The sequence below is a fragment of the Pan troglodytes genome, chromosome 5 (genome assembly GCF_028858775.2).
Source record: "Pan troglodytes isolate AG18354 chromosome 5, NHGRI_mPanTro3-v2.0_pri, whole genome shotgun sequence".
Lineage (NCBI taxonomy): Eukaryota > Metazoa > Chordata > Mammalia > Primates > Hominidae > Pan > Pan troglodytes.
This window is the reverse complement of record NC_072403.2, coordinates 87597032-87614912: the sequence shown is the minus strand read 5'-3', so window position 1 is coordinate 87614912 and position 17881 is coordinate 87597032. Positions and strand designations below refer to the sequence as shown.

The 17881-nt window shown below is 34.0% G+C and overlaps 1 protein-coding gene and 1 pseudogene across 24 annotated transcripts in view; both read right to left on the bottom strand.

The window, feature by feature from the left end:
• The window catches only part of SENP6 (SUMO specific peptidase 6), a 114065-nt gene that overhangs the window by 67066 nt on the left and 29118 nt on the right, over positions 1-17881 (bottom strand). For 7 of the 24 annotated variants that reach the window (XR_010158069.1, XR_010158070.1, XM_518592.8 and 4 more), the window contains 4 exons: positions 15155-15300; positions 14073-14177; positions 8199-8219; positions 1024-1094 (listed from right to left, as the gene is read on the bottom strand). Coding sequence is in view for 16 of the 24 variants with exons in the window: in XM_518592.8 (XP_518592.3) it covers positions 1024-1094; positions 8199-8219; positions 14073-14177; positions 15155-15300 (343 nt within the window). In the remaining 8 variants the exon portion in view is untranslated. Of the gene's footprint in view, positions 1-929; positions 1095-8198; positions 8220-14072; positions 14178-15154; positions 15301-17881 lie in introns of those variants that run through there. The other 17 variants (XR_010158071.1, XM_009451568.5, XM_063813202.1 and 14 more) reach the window with 5 other exon arrangements.
• On the bottom strand, positions 4731-4824 carry LOC112209626 (U6 spliceosomal RNA; annotated as a pseudogene).

The following is a 17881-nucleotide window of genomic DNA, read 5'->3' as shown; positions in this document are numbered from 1 at the left end:
GATCTTCAACAGAAAGCTAGGATAAAAGTAAATAATGAATGCAAAGCACTGGACTCAGCATATAGCAGAGTAAGAGCTCAATAAACATTTAAGGTATAACAGAATAAATGCTGAAGAGAGTAGTCACTATTACTAAACTTAATAAACTTAGTAAGCTTAACTATGCTTAGTATGTAAAGTATAATAATTCACATCTATGAAGACTGTCCATTATTAAGAAAGGATGAAATGTTTGGAATATTCTCTTTATGAAATAGAGAAATGTTCAATACATGCACAAAAGATTTTCACCCAAAGTAGAAAAAAAAATGTGGGTGTTTTTTAAAAGCACATTCTAAGCTATCAGAAAAACCTAGCTTTTAAAAATTATTCTATTTTGGAAGTAAGAGCCATCAGAGCTATTTAAACAAAGGCCTCACAAAAACAAGATGGACACACGTTAAGAATCATTATTCCAGATAATGAAAACTGATTTTATGATGATATATTTTTTATAAATGTTATTTGCCCTTATTTTATTTTTTGGATTAATAACCAGTATATTGAAAAATATTTCAATATGAATATAAATACTTACTCACAATGATTTTCCAGTATCTACTATTAACACAGTTTTAGCAGGTGTGGTCTCTTTTTAATTGAGTGTTTCCCTAATGTATTCTAAATTTTAGAAGCAAAACCAGTAAGTGGAAACACAATTACATAATACAACATTATAACATAGTTCAATAAAACTCAATTTCAAAGCTATAGCTCAACTACAGTTACACTATTTGGAAATTTGTAACATAGCAAAAATGCTAAAATAATCAAAAGATTTCAAACTGTAATCACCTAACTGTGCAACTGTTCCAGGTATCAGGTTACCATTAAAGAAATTCTCAAATCAGTTACAAAAAAATGGTTTTCTACATATATATCTATCATACCTGGGAATATTCTAAAGCCAGCATCGTATCTCCATTGTACTTTTCATACAGCAATTTGAAATCCTTCACAGGTGTAACAAAACTGCACACTTACCAACACCTTGGAGCCGACTTAACCTTACAGGATTAATTTCAACTTTTTGGACATGAGGTGGGTATTCTTTCCTAAAAAAGAAATTTATGTAGTTTTATTCTAACAGGAAATACAGTTTTCAAAATGAAAAAGTTAATGGCATACTTACAATAAGCCTATTAAAAGCAAATCATAGCTTCTTTGCCATATAAAAAGTGATACTATAAAATAACAAAACTATACCAATAAATGAAACTCAATTTGTAAAATTTTACTGTATTTTTTAGTTGTTTAAAAACAAATTAATAAATAAAGGAATAAATGTTGAATGAGATTGTCTTGAGGACAATTCCAAAATCAGAACAAAAAACGTTACGTACAAGATCAGCAATCGTGGAACAAGTATTTAGTCTTGTAGTATGATTACATTATGTCAGGGGCTATAAAGTATGTTTGTTGTAAAGTATTAAATTCCTCTCTTAAACTTCAAATACATACAATATCAAGGATTTTAAACATAATCCTTAGTAACTAAGTACTATATCTAAATACTACATCCAAATACTGTATCTATTTAAACACAACACTAATTTTGGGGGAAAAAAGCAAAATTTGGGGGGAAAAAAAGCAAAAACCTTATAGCTAATTGTAGGATAAAAGCGCATCATAGAAGAGGAACTGCAAAAAGTGCAACAGACCAGGGCGCTACAATAGCTACTTTCCTACTCTAAATAAACCACATAAAAATAAAAGAGGCTATTTATTTGTAATTCTATTCACACTGGTGATCTAGTAATGTAAATCATAGCTTTCATTTCATTAAAATCATTTTACTCAAACAAAAGTTCCAAAGAAATTTTCTTGCAAGAATTTCAAATTCTTATATTACAAAAAGTCAAGGCACTTGAACTGAAAACAAAATATGAAAATAACAAAAGAAAAAGTAATATGGGTGGAGATAGTAGTGTACTTACTTTTTTTTTTTTTTTTTGAGACGGAGTCTCGCTCTGTTGCCCAGGCTGGAGTGCAGTGGCACGACCTCGGCTCACTGCAAGCTCCGCCTCCCAGGTTCACGCCATTCTCCTGCCTCAGCCTCCCGAGTAGCTAGGACTACAGGCGCCCACCACCACGCCCAGCTAATTTTTTGTATTTTTAGTAGAGATGGGCTTTCACTGTGTTAGCCAGGATGGTCTTGATCTCCTGACCTCGTGATCCGCCTGTCTCAGCCTCCCAAAGTGCTGGGATTACAGGCGTGAGCCACCGCGCCCGGCTGACAGTAGTGTACTTATAATAGCAGTCAGAAAATAGCATCATGTGCCATGTGTGCTTTGTATTTATTAATTCCTTTAATCCTCACAATAAACTTAAATAACATATTAATACTTTATACATGAAAAAATTGAAATGCAATGAGGTTAATCAACTTGTCCATGGTCACACAATTATTAAATAGCAATGCCAGAATCTGAATCCCAGCAAATTGCACCAATATCAAGCAGAGCAACATCTGGTACAACTGGGCAATTTCCACACTGAAAAATTTGAAATTTGTGAAGATATGCATTATGAAAATGAGAATTTGCCTGAGATGTAGTAGTAACAGTCTTATAAGAAAGAAGGTAGGTTTTTAGTTCCTAACTTGGGATTAAAATAAAATGCATATTTTCAAATTCCATTCACTTTCACACTAAAGAGAATATAATATAGTCTTATTTCCAAATCCAGGTTTACCTAGATTTAGTAAAAACAATTGACATAAATCACCTGAGACAGTAAATCATACATGCATATATAGAGATTGATGAAACTGTTATATTAATGCAGTGCTCTTGCAATTTGAACTTGTGTACTGAGCCATCTTTGCTAATGAGGGACAACATGCTGAATACATCATATGATAGCTACAATCTTACCAAGTATTATAACATTAAACTAATGTGTATACTTCCCTGTATTTCCAGAATTTATGGCCACTGTTTTCAATATTTGCTATATTTTTTCCTATAAAAGCAGGGCAAATTAAAGTTCTGTTTTTTAAAAATTATAATAAAGAAACAGAGTATCTTAAATACAAGAATATAAACATTTCAAGATAAAAATGTTTGATAAACTACCTAGCCATATATTATTTTCTCCAAAATTCAGTTTTAAAACCTTTTTGCTAGATGATCTAAAATGAAAATTTACATTAATTTCTTTCTTTCTTTGAGACAGAGTCTGGCTCTGTCACCAGGCTGGAGAACAGTAGCGTGCGCAATCTTGGCTCACTGCAACCTCTGCCTCCCGGGTTCAAGTGATTCCCGTGCCTCAGCCTCCTGAGTAGCTGGGATTACACGTGTGCTCCACCATGCTGTGCTAATTTTTGTATTTTTAGTAGAGATGGTGTTTCACCATGTCAGCCAGGCTGGCCTCGAACTCCTGGCCTCAAGTGATCTGCCTGCCTCGGCCTCCCAAAGTGCTGAGATTACAGGCATAAACCACCGCACCTGGCCAGCATTTACATTAATTTCTTAATTTGAGGATTCCATTACTCTTGCAGGTATAAATTTCAAATTCCAAACTCGTTGAAAATCAAGCCTAGGATTTAATCTCAAAGTGGCTATTTCTTTTCTACCCCTAACCAACCAGAGGCAGAGAAGCTCTACTGTCATCTGCTGTCTTCCTGTGTAGGTGGGTAGCATTTTTGCTTCTTAGGGTTTGCGTTTGTGTAGCTTCAGAGGTCCCATTTCATAAACCCAAGATTTTTACAAGCTGTTTAAAATGAACTAGAGAGCATTTATTTCTCTATCCTGAATTGTTTAAATAACATCAGAATGCTCTGTTCATTAAAAGTTCGATAAGCCTCAGTGGTGAAAGTCTATTTTTTGTAGTAAACTAAGTTTGAAATAATTTTAGGTTTGCAGAAAAGTTACGAAGACAATTCAGAATACCCTTATATCTCTTACCCTAATGTCAACACCTTAATATTGCCATCACACGTTAAAAAAGAAACCAACACTGGTACACTATTACGAACTAAATTCTAGCCTTAGAAATTTACCGGCTGGGCAAGGTGGCTCATGCCTGTAATCCCAACACTTTGGGAGGCCAAGGCCGTCAGATCACTTGAGGCCAGGAGTTCGCAGCCAGACTGGCCAACATGGTAAAACACCATCTCTACTAAAAATACGAAAATCCGGCAGATCACTTGAGGCCACGAGTTCAAGGCCAGACTCGCCAACATGGTGAAACACTGTCTCTACTAAAAATACAAAAATCAGCCAGGCATGGTGGTGCATGCCTGTAATCCCAGCTACTCAGGAGGCTGAGGCACAAGAATTGCTTGAACCTGAGAGGCAGAGGTTGCAGTGAGCCAAGGTTGCACCATTGCCCTCTAGCCTAGGCGACAGAGCCAGACTGTCTCAAAGAAAAAGAAAACAAAAAAAAAAAAAAGAAAGAAAGAAATTTACCAGCTATTTACTAATACCCCATTTTTGTTCCAGGATCCAATCTAGGATACAATGCATTAAGTCATCATGTCTCCTTAGTCTCCTGTGTTTTTCAGTATTTAGAAGAGAACTCGTCAGGTATTTCATAGAGTGTCCCTCGGTCTAAGTTATAATCCAATTGTTACCAGTTTGGGCATTTGGGAGCCCTTTTAGTTGGCTCCCGTTTCCCTTTGATGTAACTACATCCTTTTGGTGTTTTTTTTTTTTCTTTTTTACAGTGATAAAACATACACAGTTTACAAGAATATGAAATGCTTTACTAATTCGTGTGTCATCCATGCTAATCATCTCTCTATTGTTCCAATTTTAGTACAGGTGCTTTTGAAGTGGGCACTCTTAATTTTTTTAACATTTTCTAGGTTTCTGATACCATACTCATTCTGTGTCTTACCCATCACAACCCCAGAATCAGCCATTTCTCCAAATTCCTTTTAGTGGAGAGTGGTATTTAGAAACCAGGATCTGGACACCATTTCTCTTTTTGTTATTGTTGTTTGCCTTGCTTTAATGATAGCTCTTTTTATTAATTTTTCCATTATTATAAAAGATGGCCAAATACATAAATTTCTATGAAAATGAATCAAGTCTTATTTATTTTACAGTTAAAATTCATTATTCCTATTTAACTGATAAACCAGTTTAATTTTCAAGATGTATTAAAGTCTCCCACAATTGTATTCTATTGTTTTCATTTTTTTGAGATGGCGCCTTGCTGTCACCCAGGCTGGAGTGCAGTGGCACTATCTTGGCTTACTGCAACCTTTGCCTCCCAGGTTCAAGCAATTCTCATGTCTCAACCTCCCGAGTAGCTGGGATTACAGGCGCATGCCATCACACCCGGCTAATTTTTGTATTTTTAATAGAGGCGGGGTTTTACCATGTTGAATTTCTTGAATTTTAACTATTTTAGGGGAGGCTTTACATTTATTTGTTATGTTCCCATAAACTGTGCCTATTACAAAATGTGCTCCTTTATCCTGTCTACTGCTTTTAATCCTTAACTCCATCTCCCTTGTAATTAAAATTCCACTCATGCTTTCTTTTTGTTTGCATCTCTTGTGGCTTTAAACTTACTTTCACACTGTTATTTTAGTATGATGCTTGTAAACAATGTAGTATAGCTGGGTTTAATCAAATCAGCATGTCTTTTGTTAAATATACTGACTACAGTTATTATAACTACTGATAGGACTTGTTTTCTTTTCATTTTACTCTATTACTTTTTATATTTCTATTTATGTTTATTATTTCATTTTGTTTCCTCTTTTCTCCTATTTTTATACAACACTGTTTGCACAACATACTCTTTTGCTTCCTTACTGAATTTAACAAATGAATATAGTTACCTTCCCTCTCAATGCTTATTACAGTTACCAAGATTCAAATGATTTCCTCAAGCAAATTATATTATATCCCTAATGGGATGAGACCTTCAAAATCTTCTTATTTTTCCACCTTAACCCTTCCAATCCCCACCTCCCCCACCAAAAAGATTGGTTTTACCTCTGTCTTTCTACCTCCCCAACTCCTAGACCTTGCTGAGATAGTTTTGAGTACTTACAGACTATTACTGATTTTCCTTTGTAACACACCTCCATTTAGAGAGGAACTTGCCCAGCCTTAACTGATTGCCACTGATTTAAACTTCTATTTATGCCAAATTACAAATCACATGCAAAAGACTGTGTTTAAAAATCTCAAATATTTATCAGGTAACAATACTTCCCTATCTCAAATGCTCTGAAAGCTTCTATCGCACTAATATAAAATCCAAATGCTTCAGATCACCTTACAAAAACCTTTTATGACCCAGGTCCCAGCCAGTCTCTCCAAACCCGTCTCATAACATTGTCTCCTTTCCTCTCTAAGCTCCAGCCTTAGTGGCCCCTTTTTTCTGTTCTTTGACATGCCAAACTCATTCCTGGATTAGTAACTTAGCACAACCTCTTCCCTATCTGGAAAAGCCATTCTTATGATCGTGGCACTGCCAATTCCCCATTTAGTCTTTAGTTAAATGTTAGCTTCATAGTAAAGAGTTTCCCTGAATATGCAATTTAAAGAAATCATACTGTCAGTCTATCACATCAACCCATTACACTTCTCTACATGGAAATTATTATTTCATGTTTTACTTGTTCAGTATTAGTCTTTGTCCCATAAGAATGTAAACTACCGGACTGCGGGGATCTTGTCTGCTTTGTTCATCACTGTATCCTTATGCCTGTAACAGCAGGTTCGATAAATACTTGGAAAGAATAAAAGCGTATGCCTAAAAGGCAGCATGTAATCAAAAATATATTTACCATTTCAAACAATTGTAGAAACATTGCTGTCCATGTCATCACCAAGGATGGTAATGCTGTCAAAACTGAAGCACTGGCCACCATGCCCATGCAGAGCCATCACACAGCAATTCAAAATATTAATCCATCAGCTGATGTACAAATGTCAAAATTCAGGCATTTGAAAGGCACTATAGACTCGTTTATTTTTTTAATTGATTCAACAGTTTGGTTGGAAATTAAAAATAGCTGGACTTTCCGGTTTGTTTACTGTCTTACTACCTACTCCAGGCCAATTATTTTATTTTTTTGTAGAGACAGGGCCTTCCTATGTTGCCCAGGCTAGTCTGGAACTCCTGGGCTCAAGAGATACTCCCGCTTTGCCCTCCCAAAGTACTAATATTATAGGCGTGAGCCACCTTGCCCAGTCCAGAGAAGCTACTCTTATGGATACCCACTTTAGAACAATTATGATCATTTTACTTTGAAATGTTCAAAGAAATGTGTGTGTTTTCTTAAACACTTTTCCATGCCATTTATACCATTCAAATATCCTCTAAAAGAACAACATGTGTCTGCCAGTGTTCTTACAAAGAGAACAAATAATGATAGAATACTGATCACAAAATTCTCTTACAAACCTTTCAGTGAGAAGAGAATACACTTGATGTTTAAAGTTTTAACTCTAAGCTTAAGGTGTTTAATACATTTCCCTCTACCTCCCCCAGTCTATTAAAGCATAAAAACAAGGGTATTATCACTAAAATATAATGACAAAGATTTTGATGATGTAACTGAAAGCAATTTTACTACTAAAGCACTGAAATATTCTATTTTAAAAGAAAGGAGTCACTTATTAGCATAAATATATATAACCATTATAGAAAAATGTACATTCAGAATGAGCCTCAAATACCACCTATATAAGCCAAATACCATGTTGTACTGTCAACAAGTTTCCTTTTATTATAGAGAGTAGAACTGTGGATACTGTAGGCTGGGAAGGGTCGGGGAGGAGAGGATGGAGGGAGGTGGGTTCACAAATACAAAATTACAGCTAGACAGGAAGAATGAGTTCTCACTTTCTGTGGCACTATAGGGTGAATATGGTTAACTATAATTTATTTTATGTTTTCAAAAAGCCAGAAAAAGGGACTTTGAATGCTGACAACACAAAGCAACAAAAAATGTTTGAGGTGATGGATATACTAATTACCCTGATCTGATCATACACATTGTATACCTGTATTGATATATTACTCTGTATCCCATAAATATGTACAATTACTACATGTCAACTAAAAATTTAAAATTAAAAAAAGCTTTAATTATAAACTCTAATTCAACCAATATTTTTCAAAACATATAAATAATTTTATATTTTACCACTATATCCATGCTCTAATTTCTTCAATATTAAGCTTACCTTTCTTTTCGGTCCAGACTGCTTAAAACATGAAAAAGAAAAAAAATGTAAGAGGCAAGACCTCATTGTTGATATATCACTGTAGTTGCAGTAACTATAGTTATTAAGGCAAAATTATACTGTGATCAACTTGTTTTAAATACATTATATATATATAATATACTATGTTTTGAGTCATGTCTAAATTGTTTTTCGATTTCTGTCAATATACAAAATAAACAGGAAGATGAATACACAAAAATATAAAAAAATCTTAAAAGGGCTTTAACTATCAAATACTTGAAGATATGTTAGAATACAATATTCCCTGCTATTCTCTAAGGATCCTTTCCAAGACCCCCAATGGGTGCCTGAAACTGATGATAGTACCGAATCCAATATACCAAAATGAAGCATTGGTAAAAACATTTCATAAATAAAATGGGTGTCAACCACACTTTCTGATTACATTGCCAGAAAACGAGCAAATGTTTTTGTGAGCACATGGGTTTTTTGCTCTGTATACTACACCTGGTTTTATTATATGCCCGAGAGTGTTGCTACATAGCAGAAGAGTTAGCTTGTCCTTTCATGTTTAATGCCATGGTACCTCCTTTGTACTTTTATAAATAGTATGTACTTCCCTCACCTGAACATAATTCTCAATATCTGAAAAATTCAATAATGATATCATAGCAAATTTAGAAACAACTTCAGTATCTACTAATAAGGGAATGGTTAAATCAAACCACAAATAAGGAGGAGACTACTGTTGTTACAGAAATAGTCTTCAAGAAACAATAGCATTTCCTAGAAGTTATAAAATTTTTACTGGTTCCGGACTGATCCTAATATCAGGTATGATTATTTCCTTTGGAGTAAGAAAAAAAATTTTTTAAGGCAGAAATTTTTGCACAAAAGTCTTAGATTAAATATGGTATATGATTTGGGACACAAGGAAAAGCCTATAATTTAAAATCATGGCTTCTTATCACAAGTCCAATGTATAAAAGTTCCACCCTTCTCCATAGTTCATGAAAACTCCAAAAAGCTATTAACATCAATTACTCGAGAATGAAATTATATAAGCCCTCAATTTAGAATAAAATGAGATTCATGTCTAATATTATTTATCCTTATTATAAAAGGAATGAAATATTTGGAACTAACTGTAAGCAAAGCATAATTTACAAAATCCCCAAATTCCTATATCAATTCTTATACTCCTATCATGTGGAGTATGCAACTAAAATACCAATTTAATCCTAGCAAATGAAGAAAAAAAATATAGTAACTTGTTTTTACATGAACACATTAAAAAAATACAAATTTTAAAAAAATTTTCAAAAGGAAAAGAATATTATAAATGTACATTAATATATCTGAAATTTTATCTTTGCTATTAAAAAACACATAGAAGGTTAGATAAATGACAGAAAAACAAGGGAATATAATCACATCCCTATTAAAGAAGTGAAGCAAAATATAAACATAAAAGTTTAAATCTAGTCTGTCCTATCCTATGTATTTATTTCTTATATAGCTGCATTTCCAGAAAAAGTAAAATGAAAACCAACAGTTAGGCATTAATACCTAATGTAGCCACTTCCAATTCTATACTGCTGTGCCCAAGAAATAAGAACAGTTTAGTACTCTCTTGTTTTTGTTTTTGAGATGACAGGGTCTGGCTCTGTCACCCAGGCTGGAGTGCAGTGGCACAACCACAGCTCAATGTAGCCTTGATCTCCCTAGGCTCAGGTGATTCTCCCACCTTGAGCAGCTGGGACTACAGGTGTGCACCACTATGCCTGGCTAATGTTTGTATTTTTTATGGAGACAAGATTTCGCCATGTTGGTAAGGCTGGTCTCGAACTCCTGGGCTCAGGCTATCCTCCTATTTTGCCCTCCCAAAGTGTTGGGATTACAGGTCTAAGTCAACCACGCCCGGCCTCTGTTGTTTTTTATACTCACCTGTACAGAGGAAAGGAAATAGGTAGAAAAACAGAGGTAGAAGAAACAGGTTAGGTATAATACTTCCCAATAAGCCAAGGGAGTTAGGAAAAGGAAAACAGTAAAAAAAAAAAAAAAAAAAAAAATATATATATATATACACACACACACACACACACACACACACACACACACACACACACACACAAAGACACAGCAATGCTCATTTTTCTTATCCTTGAGAAAAAATGCATTCATTATAATGTATCTGATTAACAAGTCATGGCATTCTTACAGGTACCTTCAATATGTGTTTTTATCAAGTCCTGCCCTAGAGTTGCTTTCATGTTAAAATAAAACATAAAACCGGGGAAAAGTCATTATTAGTAATGTAGGACTTTGTAAAAATGTCAACTTACATTCTTGTTGGACTATTTCATACAATATAGAAAAGAAAAATTACCTTCAATTAGTACTATAACTGTGGCCTTAAAATTAAAAAAAAAAAAAACAAAAGAAAAGGAAGGGAAAAAGACTAATAGATAAATTCTGGTATCAATGACCTCATTTACAACTTCAAAAATTCTCTCAAAATGGGACAGGTGTGGTGGCACAAGCCTGTAATCCCAGCACTTTGGGAGGCCAAGGTGGGTGGATTATTTGAGGTAAAGAGTTCAAGACCAGCCTGACCAACATAGTGACACCGCATCTCTACTAAAAACACACACACACAAATATTAGCTGGGCATGGTGGCACACGCCTGTAATTTCAGCCACTCAGGAGGCTGAGAATTGCTTAAACCTAGGAGGTGGAGGCTGCAGTGAGTGGAGATCACGCCACTGCACTCCAGCATGGGCAGTAGAGCGAGACTCAGTCTCAAACAAACACAAAAAACCTCTCAAAATGGTGCTTTTCACTAATAATTAAATATTACTTACTCTAGGAGCCCATATTCCTATTTATGAATTATATATGCTTTCATAGACATCCATATCCCCCTAAGTTGCGGGGGAATACTTAAAAGATAAAGATGATAAAAAGACTTCTAAGAACCTTATAAGAATTACAAGAATTTCTTATAAGGTTCTTAGAAGTCTTTTTATCTATACTTAATAAAAAGTCAAAAAATGTGAAAGTGTAAGCAAAACATCAACCCATAAAATGTGTTGTTTCAACAAGTCAGATTGAAGTTAGGGGCAGGGATGGTATGAACTACAGACTTTTAAATTTCTGCATTTTTTTCCATACTTCTCTATCACTATTAGTGTATAAACAATCTATCTTTTAAATATGAATTTAATTAACATTTGGAATAGCAGTTAAGAAAATAGATTGGAATCTTAATTATGACCCAAAGACTACCTAATCTAATGTGATATTTTAACAAACTTCACCATTCTGTTTAGATAAAAAGGTGTAAAGCACTCGTTCCCATATTATTACTAAAGAACTACGAATTACTCAGATTTTAGCAGGACTGATTTACTTAAAAGACAAGATATACCACTCACCCCAAGAATACACTATGTATGAATTACCAGATGGATGGCTTTTGTTTTCATTTCAAATTATTATAAGACTTGAGACAGGTGCAGTGGCTCAGGCCTGTAATCCCAGCACTTTACGGTGCTGAGGCAGGACTGCTTGAAGCTGGAGACCAGCCTAAGTAACAAAGTGAGACCACGTCTCTACAAAAAAAATTTTTTTAAAGTTAGCCTGGTGCGGTGGTGCATGCCTGCAGTCCTAGTTACTCAGGAGGCTGAAGTGGAAGGATTGCTTGAGACCAGACGTTTGAGGCTGCAGTGAGCTATGACTGAGACACTACACTACAGCCTGGGCAACAGAGCAAAACCCTATCTCTATAATTAAAAAAAAAAAAAATTAAGACTTCAGAAAATAAGAAAATTTAGGAGAAGCTGTAAAAGCCAATGTGTTTACCCTCACCTGAAGTCTAACAATTGTGCTAAATCCCTGGAAGCAACAATCTTAGTTAAAGCCCTTCTTTGTGCCTTTGAAGACGTGATTCCTACTGCATGCAGTTTCTTCTTCTACCTGGTAAACTCAAAAACTCCTTTAACGTTTCCTTTATAAATTCTTGTTCCCTTCTCTGTAGTTTTTACTACACGTATTTTGTATAGCTCTACTGCTGCCCTAACCATGCATGTAATCATTTGTTTACTTGTCTTTCTGTACCCTAATCAATCTCTACTGCAATCAAACTTGAGCTTTACTGGTAGGGATTTTATCATATTCATCTTTATGCACCTCATCTATGCCTGGTATGTAGCATAAAATCATTCAATGTTTTTGAAGGAAGAAAACCGAAAAACTCTCAATGACTTGTCTTTGAACATCAAAATCTTTTTAGTGACAGTCATACTGCAGTTGGAATAAGAAATGCTTATTCTTATACAGAATAAATAAAAGACAAATGTAAGTAGAATCTGTCCTGCTGACTTGATTATACAGTTTTCTTTGCTGCCCCTAATCGTTAAGAATTTTTCAATTAGGATTATTTCTTAAATACAAATTAACTCAGGTTGTTGTTTTTAAAGAAACATTTTACCAGTATAAACTAGTTCATATCAACTGAATCTAATCTTTTATGTAAATGAGCAATAATACACATGCAAAATGTTATAGGTGTTGAGACCTAGAGTAAAACAAATCGCAACCCAATTTCCAGACTATTAACGGGTTTTTTTTTTAACATTACCAGTGAGGAAATGAGGAATGGAAAATAGGTCACTAGTAATTCCAAACTAACAGACAACTTCAAAAGAAAAAATAATGTAATAATTTTGGTTGTAAATGAATCACCTAAATTGATTATAAGGTTTAAGTTAGTATTTCAAACTTAGACTACATTATCAGAATATTAAGACAGCTTTATCAGCAATGGTTTCTATTAGTATGATCAGGGCATAAGAATGTGTCTACTCTTTTTCTCTCCCCTAATTACTCTCCTTTTATTGTTTATTCTCATGTTTTTGCCATATGTAGGCCAGAGAGCTTGTATACTTTGCAGTAGAGTAAGCCAATTTTTGGTCTGCACAGTAATTTGTCCTTTTAAGTTTCTCAAGCATCTCAGGTGAACACTATTTGATACAATAATACATTTAAGGCAAAAACAAAAGGTTGGTTTATCATAAAGTATGAGGTTACTTAACATTTTTAAGTAAAAGATCTGATAGCACATCTATGTAAACAGAAAAATATAGCAAGGTTCAGGACGTGTCTTCTAAATGACGAGCAGTCTAGATATTACATTTTTAAAAAATGAAGAACAGCATCTAAAATATATGCCAAATCTTAAAATGTTACTAGTTATAAGGAACTGTTTGTAATGCAATAAACAAGATTATTTATTTAACTCTTGTAGCCTAAGAATTTCAGTCAACTGAAAGGTCATGTAACATTCCAAAAATGGTTCCCTAAATGTTACTTTCATTATTTCGAGTCAAGCAGTACTTTCAAGATCAATGAGAACTCCTAAATCTAACTACAACTACAAAATAACATTTTCTCCAACATTTAAAACTAATGTGACTTGTTTTGATGCTATGAACTCTTATAAGCCTTATAAAGAAAGTACGGTATTAACTGTAATTTTACTCTTCAGAGCTAAACTACCAACTGAAGATATCTCAGTCAAACACTTTAAGGTCAATATTGTAAATCAGTTTCAGTATCATCTTAGATTCTCTGGATTATAATGCAATACAACAGGTCTTAGTGAAAAATTCTCTATTTACAGAATGTGATTACTCAAAAGCAGATATAAAATAATATAATTTCATGTCATGAATTATTTCAGAGATATATCTCTCTACAGACAGTGAAAACAGTAAGGTTTCACAAAGGAAAAAAATGGTTAAAAAAAGTGAAAACCTATTGAAGAGGATGCCATGTATATACTAACCAAAGACAATTAAAATTCTTACCTTTGGGCTGCTGTTTTTACTACTGGTATCTGTGCATGAGCATGATGAAAACGTCTACCATGAACTACAGTTCCAGAACATAATGACGTATTTTGCGTATTTTCACTGCAGATTCAAGAAACAAAAAATAACTTGAACACGGAAAAATTATATACACATTTATAAAAGAAATCTTTTAAAATCTGAACAAACACACAAAAACCTTTACCAACAACAAAAAAAAATTTATGGATAAACCCAATTGTCTTTTGGGAGTTTTCCATTTCCTGAATTTGTCTTTCAAATGTTTCCAATCCAATTAAAGAAAAATTTAAAAATAGCAGATCACCTGAGGTCAGGAGATCGAGACCAGCCCAGCCAACATGCTGAAACCCCGTCTCTAATAACAAATATAAAAATTAGCTGGGCATGGTGGTGGGCACCTGTAATCCCAGCTACTCGAGAGGATGAAGCAGGAGAATCACTTGAACCCGGGAGGCGGAGGTTGAGAAAATTTTAAAAATAAAGCAGAATACTAAAATAAAAATCAGGAGTCCTAAATACTATTTCTGATTTTGCCACTGACTTGAAAGTTACTGAGCTTTTATGTACTTCATTTGTCTATGTATAAATTGAGACAGCAGAAATAAAAGTGACTTTCAACCCTATTTCTGAGTTGCTACTGATACCCAATCCTACCAATAACGGTGGTTCACTATTGTAAAAAGGAGGAATAAGAAATTTTTAAGTCCCCTATTGAGACAATCCTGATTAGTATTTCCTAAAGGAGACATGACCACACCACTCTATTGTGCTTCTTCAAATATTATGACTGAGATTCTACTAAATGTATGAAAGCAAAATCATGATATACCCTAACAAAGTATTTCTTGCAATGTTTTATTCAGAAACAAGAGACACTGCAATCAATCCTACTCCTAAGATTCAAAGCAAAGAATCCACATACTGGGACCATGCTACCTCTTGGCCCTATTGACAAATTCAGAAGAAAAGGTACAGGTTGGGCCTATTAGCTTCTAAGTTTTTGGTGTCAAACTCTTCCTTTATCTTTTCTGTAGGAATGTGTGGTGAAGTGCCTATACCTCAATTTCTTATTGTTGCTCAACATGTTAAGTCCAATTGGGTTGCCTTTCAAAGTTTTAAAACTTTCAGACTTGTTTCGTCTTACATATGTCTTCAAGATGAATTCACCAGAGCTATTAGCAACAATTTCAGATCGACGATTTAACTGTAAAAAAAAGATCCAGAAATATGAGTCAAAAATGCTATAATGTGATAATCTATCAACAACTATTTGAAAACCATTTAAAAGTAGTAAAAACATACAGCTATTGGGAATGATGGTGGATAGCATTGGCATGGATTTAAGAATAATTCAACTGCCTACTTTTTTTTTCCTAAAGACAATGCAAATTTGTAGGAACATGGAGGTTTATTGTATTACTTTCTTTTCATGTGAATCTTTCCAAAGATATTTGAGACAATTAGTGTAGAGGATCTTAGGACAGCTTTCTCCAGAGAGTAAAAAGTAAGCATTTCCCCTGCTTATCAGGCCTTGCTGCTATCTGGAGAACACTACAGCCAAATATGGCAATCAGCTGTCATTTCAACTTGTGCTTATGTATAAGAACTTTTGCCTTAGTATCAAAATTTCTGTACAGGCAGAAATTGATACTTTATACTTCAATAGATGCAAATAATAATATAAACATATCAATAACAATCACTTTAGAGAGATCACAGTATATAACAGGCAAAAGGAGCAAAATAAATTTGTAAAGATTCCTTTACCATACAATTATAAAATTACAGGACACAATTTCAGTTCCCAGAAAATTCAGAGACAACTGTTGAATTAAAATACAACATATAAATTATTTTAGCATCCTGGCACATCTACTCACCTCCTAATTGTTTTGATTTTCCATTATTTTATTTGTGCTAATTTGGTAATCTACATCAAATTACTGGGAGGAAATAAGGTGTAAATAAGTTTTTAAAATTTTATGGCTGATTATCTCACAGATTAGAGTACTCCCATTAATAAAATCATGATGATATATTCAGTCTGGAAGTCCCTAAAACTTTAAATCCACCGCCCTACCCCAGCCTAAGACAGTTTTCCAGGTAATGCCAGCACAGCATCAAGAGAACTACTGTGAATAGATGAATCCATTTGTTCGAAAAGAGATCAAATGACTAGAAAACCAATTACAAACATGGACCTTACTGATGTCAGACCTGCAACTATAAACATTATTTGCAAAGAAACATCAGTTTACAAAGGTTCAATAACACTGCATTTAATAATAACAAAATGTAGCTATTTCCAGAAAACTGCTAGTGTCATATACTATGTGAATTACATCATCTCATATAAATCTCATGACAATTCTAGAAAGTGGACAGTTATTGGCAAGCCTAGAGTTTGCTATTCTGACTGGTTACCATAGGACTTATCCAAAAATACTACATAGTAGTCCCCCTTTATCGATGGTTTTGCTTTCTGTGGTATCAGTTACTAACAGTCAACTGCGTTCCAAAAAAAATTTTAATTTAACCACTCCTCTATTAGTAGCTACTAAGATTGTCTCTAAAGTTCTGCTATGGTATCACTTAAATTTTTCAGAGATTATAAATAATGCTCAGGCAAGGGAAGTACATACTAATTCATAAAAATGCACCAGGGCATAAAACATGAAAGGACAGCTTAACTCTGGTACTATGCAGCAATGCTGTCAGGCATATGATAAAGCCAGGTATTACTGTCCAGAGTGTTTAAGAACCCACACGCTCCCAGAAACAAAAACAAAAAATATCTGCCTGTGTCCTGGCAACACAATCAAAGTGTGGGTGACAGTCACTTGTTTATGGAATGGTTTCATCAATGCTTCATCCGAGGATATATATCCACTATTCTCTGGGGTCTCAGTCATTCACTGGGAGTCTTAAAGGGGGCCTCCGGATATCAATCTATGAAATACATTTATACAAAATAAACACTAATACAGGGATCAGCAAACTTTTTCTGCCAAGGGCTAAAAGTAAGTATTGTAGGCTTTCTTGATCATATAGTCTCTGTTGTATCTACTCAACTCTGTCCAAATATTCAAATCTGTTGCTGTAGCACAAAAGTGGCCATAGACAATTTATAAATAAGCATGGCTGTTTTCCAAGAAAACTTTACTTATGGACACAGATTTGAGTTTTATATTATGCTCACATGTCATGAAATAGAATTCATTTGATTCTTTCTTCCAAGCATTTAAAAACGTAAAAACCACTGTAGCTAACAGACAATAGACTTCAGGGTAGAGCCTTAATGTGACAACTCCTGTTTATAACATTAATCATTAAGTAACTAATAAGCATAGCAAGTTACTAGAATTTAAGTTCCACAAGAACAAAAAAAGTCTGTTTTGCTCCAACACTTAGAACACTGTACTCAATATGTATTTGCTGCATCAATGAATAGTTCATTGAGAATACTAAATATGTGAAAATTATCAATGTTATCTTCCACCCAAAATTATCACATCATGTAATTTAAGTAAAGTACTGATATTCAGGAAGTTTAGCACCGAAGAATATCAGATAATAAGAGAACCTAATAGAAACCATTAAGTTAGAGACATATGTATGTTAAAAGCACTTAAATTCTGAAAAACAAAGAATTAAAACAGTAAAAAATTAGACACACTATCGAAAATACAACTTTGAAAGAGAACCAACAGCAGTTCTATAAATGATAAATGTCATTGAAATCTTTTAAAAGTAAAAAAAAAAAAAATCCAATGTATGGATTAAAT